Genomic DNA, 11,369 nt, shown 5'->3' on the forward strand with positions numbered 1-11,369 from the left:
GTTAGTTACTCTAGAAATATTTAAGTAGCTTCACTGTGTTCCAGTCTGTGCACAACTTTAACTCTCCCCTGTGGAGACACCAATTCATGAGGTTGATTAACTTCCAAATCCAAACATTCTTAACTGCAGAGTACATTTTGAAATGAGAGCACCTTTGTTTGGGGCTGAGGACTTCATGGGGCAGGTACACTTGTGCTGTGGTGGCCAAATTCTTATTGTTGCAAAATCTATAGCAAGCTCTTTTCCCTTTTCTGTGCCATTCAACAGGAGTTTACAAGTTACTTGCAGAAGCATGACGAGGTCCTGACAGAACTGGAGAAAGCAACCAAACGCCTGAAGAAACTGGAAATGGTTTATAAGGAGTTTGAGCTGCAGAAAGTTTGCTATCTGCCACTCAACACTTTTCTGCTCAAGCCAATCCAGAGGCTGATGCACTACAAGCTGATCCTGGGGAGGCTTTGCAAGCACTACACAGCAGAGCACCGGGACTTTGCAGATTGTCGGAGTGAGTGAGACCCAGCTGTACACACGTGCTGGGCAGGGTTTTAAATTGCTTGGCAGGTACCCTGTGGGAGGCAGCAAGCTTTGCAGCTGCACGTTCAGTGTCCGTTCTCCTTTTCTCCTCTTGAGAGCTCTCTTATTCTCCCATGCAACTGTGAGAATTGCACAGAATTTTTGGTTTAGATTGCTGAAAGCAAAGCTGTCAAATGTGTTCTTAAATATCTAGGAAAGGAATTACAGCATATCAAGTAGAAAAGCAGAAAAGTGTCAGGACGCAGCTTAGTTCAAGAGGTGCTTAGGCTGTGTTGAAATATTAATTTTGTTTTTCTTTACAACTTTTGGTACCAGGTTTTACCAGTCTGCTGCCCTGCTCTGGTGCAGGGCTCTGAAGTTCTCTGCACTGAATGGAAAATAGTTGTTCCTTACTTTGCAGTTGACTTTTGACTACATGGTCATTAATTTGTAGATGTGCCACCATAATATCTGGAGGCGTTGGAGATGCTGTGAAGTTACTTGTGAAGTTACTGTGAAGTCACTGTTTTGCCTCTCTCTGTGTAAAGTATTTCTTAAGAATGAATCTAGCTGTCAGTTTCAGATTCAATTTTCCAGGGACAGCCTGGGTTTGTCTCCTCGTTCTGATCCCATTGGCGCCATTTCCCACACAGATGCCCTGAAGGAAGTCACGGAGATGACCTCCCAGCTACAGCACAGCCTTATCCGCTTGGAGAACTTCCAGAAGCTGACAGAGCTGCAGCACGACTTGATTGGTATAGACAACCTCACAGCACCTGGTCGGGTAAGCAACGCTGCAGAGCATTTAAAGCCTTTGTTGTTTTTGTGACCAAGGTGTTGCATTGCAACGTGTTGCTCAACGCCCATCACCGCTGCCTTTGTCACATTCGTGGGATGAGTGCAAAGGCTTTGGTTAATAATTGTCTTTGTGGCAGGTCGTGTTTAGCTCCTGGTGGTGTGGTAGGGAAGCAGGTCGCAAATGCTTCAACTCCAGCCACAGTTTCATGTTTTGAGTGGGGCAGAAACTGGTTCCACCTGGGTGCAGGGCTCTGTGTTTGAGTGGGAAGCAGGATGTTGTACTCAACAAAAGCCCACTAGCAGCTCGTGTATGTCTGATGTGACCTCTTTGTGGACATAGCGATGGTGAGAGGTGCATTGCTGGACAAAAGTGCTATTGGTGACTGTTTCTGTAAGAGTTTCTTTAGTTCCTGCTTGGTTTTCTGTTTGTTTGTTTTTGCTAGATGTACTGAGCATAAGTAGAGGAGCATCGCTTATGCTTTTGGGATGTGATGGCAGTCACTGCAGTGGGATGTAAGTGTAACAGGTGAACTGCTGAAATCCAACAGGAACTCTGCTCCTTTTCCTTCTCTTGCTTCACTGATTTAAATGCTGGCTGCAGCAAGGATCTGATTCATGTGACAAAACAGAAGGAAAGGTGGTGTTTAGCATTTATCAAATCTGTTGGGGATCATTGCTGGGCACCAATCAACATCTGTATGCTCTGGGATGAGAACAAATCCGTTAGAATTCTGTGCGGTTGGGAAAGTCGAAGCTTTGCATCACTGTTCCTTTTCCTTGGCAGGAATTTATCCGGGAAGGCTGCTTGTACAAGCTCACTAAAAAAGGTCTACAGCAGCGGATGTTCTTTCTGGTGGGTGCTGCTTCTGCTTTCCTGCAGTGTTCAGAGCCTTCAGGATAAAGCAGTGGTGAAAGTGTTTTTGTGTGCTTATGATGGAAACCAACAGTCATCACTGAAAACTCCTTCTGAGGTGGTGGTTGTTGATTTTAATGGAGAAAGTGACTGTGCTCATGCTGTCTGTTGGGCCTGTTTCCTTGGTGGCAGAGAGTTTCATCAGAGTTATAAACTTAATTTCCTCTCTTGTAAATAATAGTTCTAATGAATAAGTAAATGTTGTTCATAAATGTTGCAAGGAAGAGCACACCAGCGTGATGGAGAAACTGTTTTTCCATGTGTCTATAGCATTTAAACAACAGATCTGAAAAATGTAAAAAACACTTGGTGCAGCCTGCCTGCTGTCCTCAGAACCAATTGCTTTCTTCCTCTGTTTTTCAGTTCTCAGATATGTTGCTATACACGAGCAAAGGGGTCACAGGGACAAATCAGTTCAAAATTCACGGACATCTTCCTCTGCATGGCATGCTGGTAAGTGGTTTCAAGCTGCAAAGTCATTTCCTTATGCACTGTGGTGCTTTAGGGCAGGTTGGGGCATTCCATCAGGGCTGGAAGGACTGAAGCAGCTCCAGGCTCACGGGAGGAGCTGTGCCCTACTAAGCATGGACGGGACCTTCACGTGCCTCAGCCTGTGTGCTAAACAAAGACTCACTGCAGGCAATAAGCTTATCCCTTCCATCTCATCAGCAGAACAGCTGGAGCACGTTTGACCATTCATTTTCATGGTGCAGTGAGAGTCTGATCTGGAATATGGATTTGTCTGGGCATTTTTTTTGCAGTGTAAATGCCTGGGCATAAAATCAATCCTCTGTGTCCCCACCCCTATATTCTAACGGGACTGTTGTTTTTGTGTTTGATTTGCAGCTGATAGTGCTTGACCCACCGGTAAGTAATAGGCTAAATCCTGTTCAGGATCCTCTTTTTCTCTCCCTGCTACATGTTGTGCCGTGCAGCTAGAGATACATCAGTAGAAAGACACCGTACACTTTAAATATAGAGCCAAAATAGCCTTAAAGTAGGTGATACTCATTTAGAAAAAAAGTAGCTGTTTTGCAATTACTGCTACTGTGTTGTAATGATACTGAGGCTCAAATTCATAGCCAGCCAATGAGTGGTTTTTGGTGTTTATCAGTCACTAAGCAGCGATGAGAAAAAGCTTGTATTTTTTTCCTGCAGGTGGAGGAGAGTGAGAATGAATGGGCTGTCCCACACTGCTTCACAATCTATTCAGCACAGAAGACCATAGTAGTGGCAGCAAGGTAATATTTATTTTCCCCTGTGCGTGTGGATTTGAGAGAGACCTCCAAAGAGTTTTGTTTGGTGCAGAGCCACCAGGGCTGTTCCATGTGTCCTTTGGAAAGCACAACTTCAAAATAAATGCATGACATTTCACAATTCCTTTATCAGCAATTTGTTTCAGGAAGGAGTAGTTTGTCAGCCCACACCAGTTCCCAAGTGTGGGAATGCTCAGGAATGGCAGGATTCCATTTGCAGCACTCGGGGTGCTCTCTGCATCAGGAGGCAAATATGCCAAACTGCCTTGGCACCAAAGTGTAGTTTGGGCTGCTTTGTTTTGAATATGTGGTCAAAAATGCAAGCAAGGAGGATGAGTTGAACATTTAGAGGTGCTTTATAACCAGACTTTGCAGTGGTTCTCTCTCTGTAATTTGCTTTTCTGTACGTGGTCACAATGAAATATGTAAGCTAACACAAATCGTGCAGGCTTTAATTCAGCTGTTAATCAGGCAGTGCTTTGACTAACCTTGAATAAATCCATCTGAGCATGGTGTAACTGCCTTTGGTACCCCAATGTATGAGTTTTGTTGATCTTTTCATTAACCTGACAAGGAGAAGGAGTGCAAAATGTTTGGCTAAGCCTGTGCTGCCTTTTTAGTTCAGCACTTTGTGTTTGATGTCCAAACACTGTACACGTTTGTATTTCAGTGATATTCTTCCACACTATTCTGGTTTTGCCCACAACCTCCCAACCAAATACCCGAGTGTGTGACTACACAGCACTCTGCAAAACAAGTATGCGTGTAACAGGAGGGAAAAAAGGAATTCCACAGCCACGTGAAATGTGTCCAGAGGAAGACCTTACTCTGTTGCATACTGACAAATATAGACAGATGTGTACGAGCTATAGAGTTCATGGCATGATCCATGTAACCAGCAACGGAAACTGCATGGGTTCAAAGAATTCCTCATCTTCCTGCACTCTGTTTTACTTGCTTGAGGTGAAAAGTAAACGATAAATCCTCTTTAAAAGATATGCTGGCTTTCAGGTTGTCTTTTCTTCCTCAAAATATCATTTCCAGTATGGTTATACCACCCATTTCTAAAGGGCTTTCATTAATACTGTTTTTAGAGCGAAAACATGATTTCATGTTTGAAGCAGTCCATCAGCTGTTGGTGAACAGTGATGCTCTAGCCCAGTTATACTGCTGAGTCTGGTAGATCTGAAGGAGAATTCTATGTGGCCCCATGGCTGTCTATTCATTTAGTTTCTTGTGAAGTCCATGTTTTAAAATGGTCCTTTTAAACTTGTTCTAAGGCTCTGGATAGTGGTGAAGGCTCCGGGGTGGGCCAGTCATCATTCACACTGTTTGTCTTGCAGCACTCGCTTGGAGATGGGCAAGTGGATGGAAGACCTAAACATGGCAATTGAAATGGCCAAGAAATCCACTGAGAAATCTGACATGCTTCTGGACAACTCCGTATGCAACCGCTCCAACAGTAAGTGGGGTTTCCCACACTCTTGAAAATAGTCAGGTGTTGAGTCTTGTTCGTGTTTCCCCTTGTAAATTTGATGATGCAATGGAGTATTTTATAATTCATATGCTAATAGAGAGCTCTTGTGCTCGTCGTGTCTTAGTTCAAGTTAATATGCTTGTCTTCCTAGGCTGATGCTCCTGGTAGCTTTAAATGCAGCAGAGATGCTCCAGCTGCTGAATCCTTGATTTTATAAGCTCCTTATTTGTCTCTTGTGTAGGCATTTCCCCATTTAACCAAGCAGTGTGTTTTCTTGTCCATAAATCTGGTGGTGTCTTTGGAGATCAGCAAAGTATTTTATAGCCCAGCACTCTTGTGCTTGTCATTGCTATGGACGTGCTGAAATTTGTAGTGTCCCTCCCTGGAGCACCTTCTGTTCCTTGCTAAGGATCAACTGAAGATGAAGTGTGGGGGTTTTGTTTGTTGCTTGTTTTGTTGTGTTGCTTTTTTTTCCCCCATGCTATGGAGTCAGCTGTCCCAAGCAGAGCTGAGTAACGGAAGCCCAAACGAGCAGCTCAGCTGTAACATTCAAGTCGTTGTATTTTAAAACTGGACCGTTGCAAGAGAGAAAAAACCAAACACCATCCTTTCTCAGAGGAACGCCTGCTTCTCTTGCACAGTTTTCTTAAACCGCTGCCGAATTCTCCTCCCCCAGGATCCTCTGATGAGGTCTCTCTAGAACAGGAGTCCGAAGACGACATACACTCTTCCCGTAGCTCCTTGGACAGGCAGAGCCACCACCGTGCCAACACAACCATGCACGTGTGCTGGTACCGCAACACGAGCGTCTCCATGGCTGACCACAGCGTGGCCGTCGAGGTACCGCGGGGCGCAGCTCCGGCCTCTCGCTCTGTCCATCTCGGCTGCCTCGGCCTCTGCTCATCCTCCGCTCCGTGCTCCACTTTGCATTTCTGCTGTCTGTGGGAGAGCACGGACGATTGAAAGGCCGCTGCGTGTCTGCTCATCTTCATGCATGTCTGTGTGTCTTCTGGCTCTCGGCCCTCGCTGCGCGGCTCCGTGCGGCACTGCTGGCACGTTTTGGTGCTGGTCCTGCAGCCTCTAAGGCAGATGTCTGCTCAGCGTGCTGCCGGCAGCTGTACCTCGGGCGTGCTTTAGGTGGCACTTAGTTGGGTAGGAACCTTCCTGGAGGCTGACGTGCTTGGAAGATGCCCAGAAGTGGGAAATACCCTGAATGCCATAAAGAAAAAAAGAAGGTCCCTCGCTAGCCAAAGCAGGGAGTCAGATGTCAGTCGTGTGTACTTTCCTGGCCCTGCAGTTAGGCCACTTCAGTGGAAGGTACTAGAGTTGAGCTCCAAAGCTTCTGGGCTTTCAGAATGCACCAGTCAGTAAGGAGGTCCTACAGTGTTATGTTGGCTCAGTGTCTGGAAGTTGGACACCTCAGCCAGCAAAGTGGTTCTATTGGAGGGAAGACGCCTTCCTTTCCATGATGGTATACCTGGGAAGGAGACATCATTGCTCTTCTGTGTCCTTATAATGAAACCTGCCCACCGCAGGCTCTGGGAGTTAATGTGTGAGTTCTTCCAGCACCTTCTTGCCTCATTCCGTTCTGTGTTCTAACACCGTCACTTTTTTCACAATCCATTTTCCTTTAACAGACACTTCTGCAGCATCACTTTTCTTACCCTAACGTTCTGTTTTTCTCTTTCTCTCCCCCTTTTCTCTGCTCAGTTTTCTGCTCTCTTGCTGTTTCTCCAGAGCTTCCTCCTCGCTATTTGCTGGGTCAGGCCCAACGGCCCAACACAATCACCCATGTTTGTTGGTACCGGAACCAGAGCCTGTCCCTCTCTGATTACCTGTGCATGATCCAGGTAAAAGCCTCTCAAGTTCTGTGCTGGTGGGAGGAGCTGTGGGGTGCCAAGTGAAGCTAACTTCTTGCTCCGTGAACCCACGTGTTGTGTTAGCATGAGGTTCAACCAGCAGCACTCGTGATGCTGCCTCGTTGATACAGGATTTCCTCCTATTTCTGCTTCTCAGAAGGTTTCTTTGTGTAACTCGGCTGTGTGTGCTGTCTTTCTCTTCAATTATGATCCATTTGCCTTCATTCAGTGCCATAGGTTTCCTTTCCCCATGGCACAGATGGTGGGGACTGACCCTGCGGTGCAGCAGTGACCATATAGCACTCTCCTGCAGCCTGCTTCTCTTTGGGGCTTGGCTTTGCACAGCTGCTGCATTCTGTCCACAGTTCTGGCTTTCCTCATCTTTGTTTCTTCTCTGTTTTTCCCTCCTTCTCTTGGTTTTTTTTTTTTTTTTTTTTTTTTTCATGTTTAAAAGAAGGGGGAGTGAAAAAAGGTGAATAAAGGGATGAAGCCACACCCTCGTGGCTGTCACTGTTTCCTGGCTACAGACTGCAGAATACAAGGCTGGCCATAGAGATGAGTCAGGGTTGCACTGCTGTGCACCGCCTGGCAGAACGCTGAGAGCCAGTGAGCACTTAAACCTCAGAACTCTGTTAGTGGAATGCACTGTGGAGCAGAACAGAGCTGTGTGCAGAACTGGTCAGCTGAAGGTGGATTCAGTCACTGTATGTAATCGTAGGATCATTAAGGCTGGAAAAGACCCCTCAGATCCCCAGGTCCAACCCCAGCCCACCCCACCGTGCCCACTGCCCACGACCCTCAGTGCCACATCCGCATAGCTCTGAGCAGCTCCAGGCACGGTGACCCCCAGCTCCTTGGGCAGCCTGTATCCCAGTGAGGTAATGTGCAGGAGGCCACTTAAAACATGAGTATAAGGGCTGTTATAGGCAGAGCAGTTATATCAGAGGGTTCAGGGTTTCTGACTGCAGCAGCTGTCTTCCTTTTGAGGACAGCAATCTGGTTTCATGGCATCCTTCTGTTTGTTCTTGCTAGAACCAGCTCTCTGGGTACCTGCTGAGGAAGTTCAAGAACAGCAACGGCTGGCAGAAGCTCTGGGTCGTTTTCACCAACTTCTGCCTGTTCTTCTACAAAACACACCAGGTGAGCACGTGGCTGTGCACTGATGTTTAGGGGCTGGGCTGAATCTGGAGACCCTTTGCTTTCAGCTCCAGGTGCCTCTCCTTGCAGTGTGAAGGAGAGCAGCAGGTGAATGGTTGGTAGCACTTAATGAAGTCAGGTCTCTGTAGGGCCACGGGCCCTTCTTGCAGGGTTTAATCAGGATTTGTTAATAGTACTTATCTTCTGCATTTGAGGGGAAGGATGTCGTAACACCCTGACTAGTGGAACTCAGTGAATGAGCAGCCTTTGTTCTATTTCTCACCTGCGGCTGCAGTACAGTCACCAGTTGCACAGGCATCAGGAGTTTCTCTGCCCGTGGTGCTCGCAGCACCTGGTTTTGTAACAGGCTGTGCAGTGCAACATGTGCCTCTTCATTTTATTAATCCCCAAACCTGCTTATTGCATTCAGGTTTCCTGAGGGCATTTCTTTGGGGAAGGATGTTTTAATGATCGTGTTAGGTCACGTTTGGAATTTCTGACACAGCAAAGAGGGGGAAGCAGGGAGCCCAGGGGGCAGCAGGGACAGGAGCAGCACTTTGTGAATGTGGTGCAGGGAGGTGGGGGATGTTAGCATCCACCGCAGGCTTCGTGAGAGATAAAGGCAGCTTCTCCTCCATTCCTTCCTAAGCAAAACCACAAAGCCCCTAGCAGCACAGTACAGCAGGGCAGTGCTGATGGGCTGGCTGGCACTGGCAGCATGCAGGCTGCCTGGTGCTCAGGCTATGCTGTTGGGCTGTTGCAGGATGATTATCCCCTGGCCAGCCTCCCACTGCTTGGCTACGTGGTCAGCTCCCCCGTGGAGGCAGATGGCATTCAGAAGGATTATGTCTTCAAGCTGCAGTTCAAATCCCACGTCTATTTCTTCAGGGCCGAGAGCAAATACACCTTTGAGAGGTAATTTTATGTTTTCTTAATATTTATTTCTCGGTATGTAGCGTGCTGTTAATTCATTGGTTGTAAAGCAGAGCCCTGTCTTTGCTCCCCACTGCCTCCTGCTCTGAGGGACTGTATAGAACACCCAACATACTCCCACTAAAGATTTTCCTTCCCCTCCCGCCCATAAGTAGAAGCATCTTCTTACAGGGGAAGGCTGTGCTTACACCCAGGCCTCTGCTCTGTCCCAGGGGTCTGGAGCTGTTCAGAACCCTCACGTTGCTTTGTGCCTTGCAGGCTTGGTTTTTTGGAAAGCACCATTTGCTTTCCCTTCCTTGGGAAAGCAGCACACATAGCAGCTACCTGAGAGAGCAGAGCTGTGCTTTTCAATATTCAATCATGCAGCAACTTCTAATTCACTGTTGATGTTTCTCTTGCTTTCTTCATTGTTGTTTTTTTTCCAAATAAGCAAGTCATTTCTTGTAAGAAAAGCAATCTATATGACTAAGGGAAGTACTGCCAGCCTGTTCTCCATGCATAAATACTTTGTGTACAGTTCTAAGGGAACGCAATGTGCTCTAATAAGAGCTCTCGAGCTCACAGCACTGTAGAGCTGTTCCTTGAGCAGGCAACCACGTTTGCAGGATATTTGCCACAACTCAAGCATTCATATGAAGAACCAGCTCATTTACTAAAACAGAATGAGTATTTCCCTTTAAAAAAAGATGTAGAAGAAAGAAGGATGGAAAGCAGATGTCTTGTGAGGTCTGGTGAAAGTAATACAAGCTGTAATAAAAGCATGAGCTTGTGTTGGTGAGGAGCTGAGCACTCCTACTGCCCTGTTCCTTCTCTTTTCCCAGGTGGATGGAGGTGATCAAGAGGGCCACCAGCTCCCCAGCCAGGTCGAGCCTTTTGCTTCCTAAGGACGAGAAGGATCGGCACACGGACTGAAGGGAGCAGAGCTGGACCTCTGCCATAAACATCGCTAAGAGGCAGGTGGAAGCAGGAGTCTGGGGAGGTGATAAAGCAGAGAACCAGGCAGCTCATTTCTACCTGGTGTGGAAAGGGGGAGCTTGGGAGTTGCAGACAGGGATCAAGCCCACTCCAAATGGTGTGGGAGAGGGTCACGACTGCTCCGGTTGAATCTACTTAGAGAGAATCTAACAACTGCAGAGCTTTGGTGTGTACACATTGCGGGAGGTGCACTGCTCCAGTTGTATCTGTACAGTAATGCCCTTGCCTGCCCTGAAAGTGGCAAATGCCACCTTTTTTTCCACATTTTGACTGGATGGTCAGCATACATGGGGGAAAGCAGCAGCTGCTGGAGTGTGAATGGTTCGCAGCAGGTTTGCTGGCTCCCAGGGGTTCCCTTCCCTTCCTTGATGCTCACGGCTGGCTCCAGCCACGGCCTCACTGCTGTCCTTGTCAGCTGGCTTGCAGGCCTTAGACTAACAGAGTCCCACAGATGTATTAGCATTAGCATAACAGGTGCATTTTGAACAGAAACAGCAGCTCTTGCAGAACAGTTCTGCTACTCAGAGGCTGCCAAGGCAACGATTTTCCAGGGGAAGTGTGAACCTCTGCTGAGGTGTCAGCACGCTGTGGGTTGGTGCAGGTGGGGTGTGTGGTTTCTCCTCTGAACTCTGCTATGGTGCATGCTGAGAGGGTCACTTGCTTAGTCTCATATCACAGCTTCAGAGTTCCTTTATCCTATTGTAGGTGTTAAGGCATGGGATGGCAAACACTTCACCCTTGTGTGAATGATATTTCCAAGGCATTTAAAGCAATATAGGAGAACAAGCTTCTCAGAAAGTCACTGTTGCTTGTGCTTCTGTGTCACGTAAAGACTTTTGAGAATCCCTTTTCTTACCTTTAAATATCAAGTGGGAACCATCTTCTATTTCTTGTGAAGGTGTAAAAGTCACTGGATTCTAGATGGAGCATTAGTGTGCGAGGACTCCATTAAATCTCTTATTAATGCTGACGTGGTTGCAGTTTGTTGTTTTTGCAAAGCTGTCACAGTTGGTTGCTTCTACAGGACTGAAATAAGGTAAACGCTGTCAAATGCTGTTGGATGTGGTTTTGAGGGGCTCTAGGTATCCTGCTTTTATTTTGGTATTTGGATGGTAGAAAAAGGACCCATGAGTTGGTGTAGTGAAAGAAAAAGGAAAGTGCTGCGTGTTGTGCGGACTGGATTGCTGAGATCCCTGCAAACGTGGGAAGCACAGACACTGACCTGTGTGTTCTCCAGGACTTTAGATTATGGTCCACATTGCTTTGGGGGATGGGGTCAGGTGGGGGTTTTAAGAGAGGTTTCCCAGACTGCTCAGGTGACTGCAGATTCACTCTTCGCTGCCACTGTTGTGACGACCCTCGTCCCGTGTAATTTAAATGTACTTAATTTATTAGTGTCTTCATTTTTAACAATTAACTGTTGTAGGTGAACACGTGTGGATTGACCAAGTATGTTATAACCAGCTGAGTTATGTCGTGGAAGTAAATAGCATCTTGATATAAAATGA

The 11,369-nt window shown here is 46.8% G+C and overlaps 1 protein-coding gene across 8 annotated transcripts in view; it reads left to right on the top strand.

Annotated features, from left to right (window-relative positions):
• The window catches only part of FARP2 (FERM, ARH/RhoGEF and pleckstrin domain protein 2), a 67,432-nt gene that overhangs the window by 55,871 nt on the left and 192 nt on the right, over positions 1 to 11,369 (top strand). For 6 of the 8 annotated variants that reach the window (XM_085232555.1, XM_085232556.1, XM_085232552.1 and 3 more), the window contains 10 exons: positions 268 to 505; positions 1,167 to 1,297; positions 2,096 to 2,164; positions 2,588 to 2,677; positions 3,383 to 3,465; positions 4,824 to 4,942; positions 5,634 to 5,797; positions 7,849 to 7,956; positions 8,717 to 8,868; positions 9,708 to 11,366. In XM_085232555.1, the coding sequence (XP_085088681.1) occupies positions 268 to 505; positions 1,167 to 1,297; positions 2,096 to 2,164; positions 2,588 to 2,677; positions 3,383 to 3,465; positions 4,824 to 4,942; positions 5,634 to 5,797; positions 7,849 to 7,956; positions 8,717 to 8,868; positions 9,708 to 9,798 (1,245 nt within the window). In that variant the 3' untranslated portion in view covers positions 9,799 to 11,366. Of the gene's footprint in view, positions 1 to 267; positions 506 to 1,166; positions 1,298 to 2,095; positions 2,165 to 2,587; positions 2,678 to 3,382; positions 3,466 to 4,823; positions 4,943 to 5,633; positions 5,798 to 6,667; positions 6,808 to 7,848; positions 7,957 to 8,716; positions 8,869 to 9,707; positions 11,367 to 11,369 lie in introns of those variants that run through there. The other 2 variants (XM_085232557.1, XM_085232560.1) reach the window with 2 other exon arrangements.

This window comes from Meleagris gallopavo, chromosome 11 (genome assembly GCF_905368555.1).
Source record: "Meleagris gallopavo chromosome 11, MGAL_WU_HG_1.1, whole genome shotgun sequence".
In the NCBI taxonomy this organism is placed as follows: Eukaryota; Metazoa; Chordata; class Aves; order Galliformes; family Phasianidae; genus Meleagris; species Meleagris gallopavo.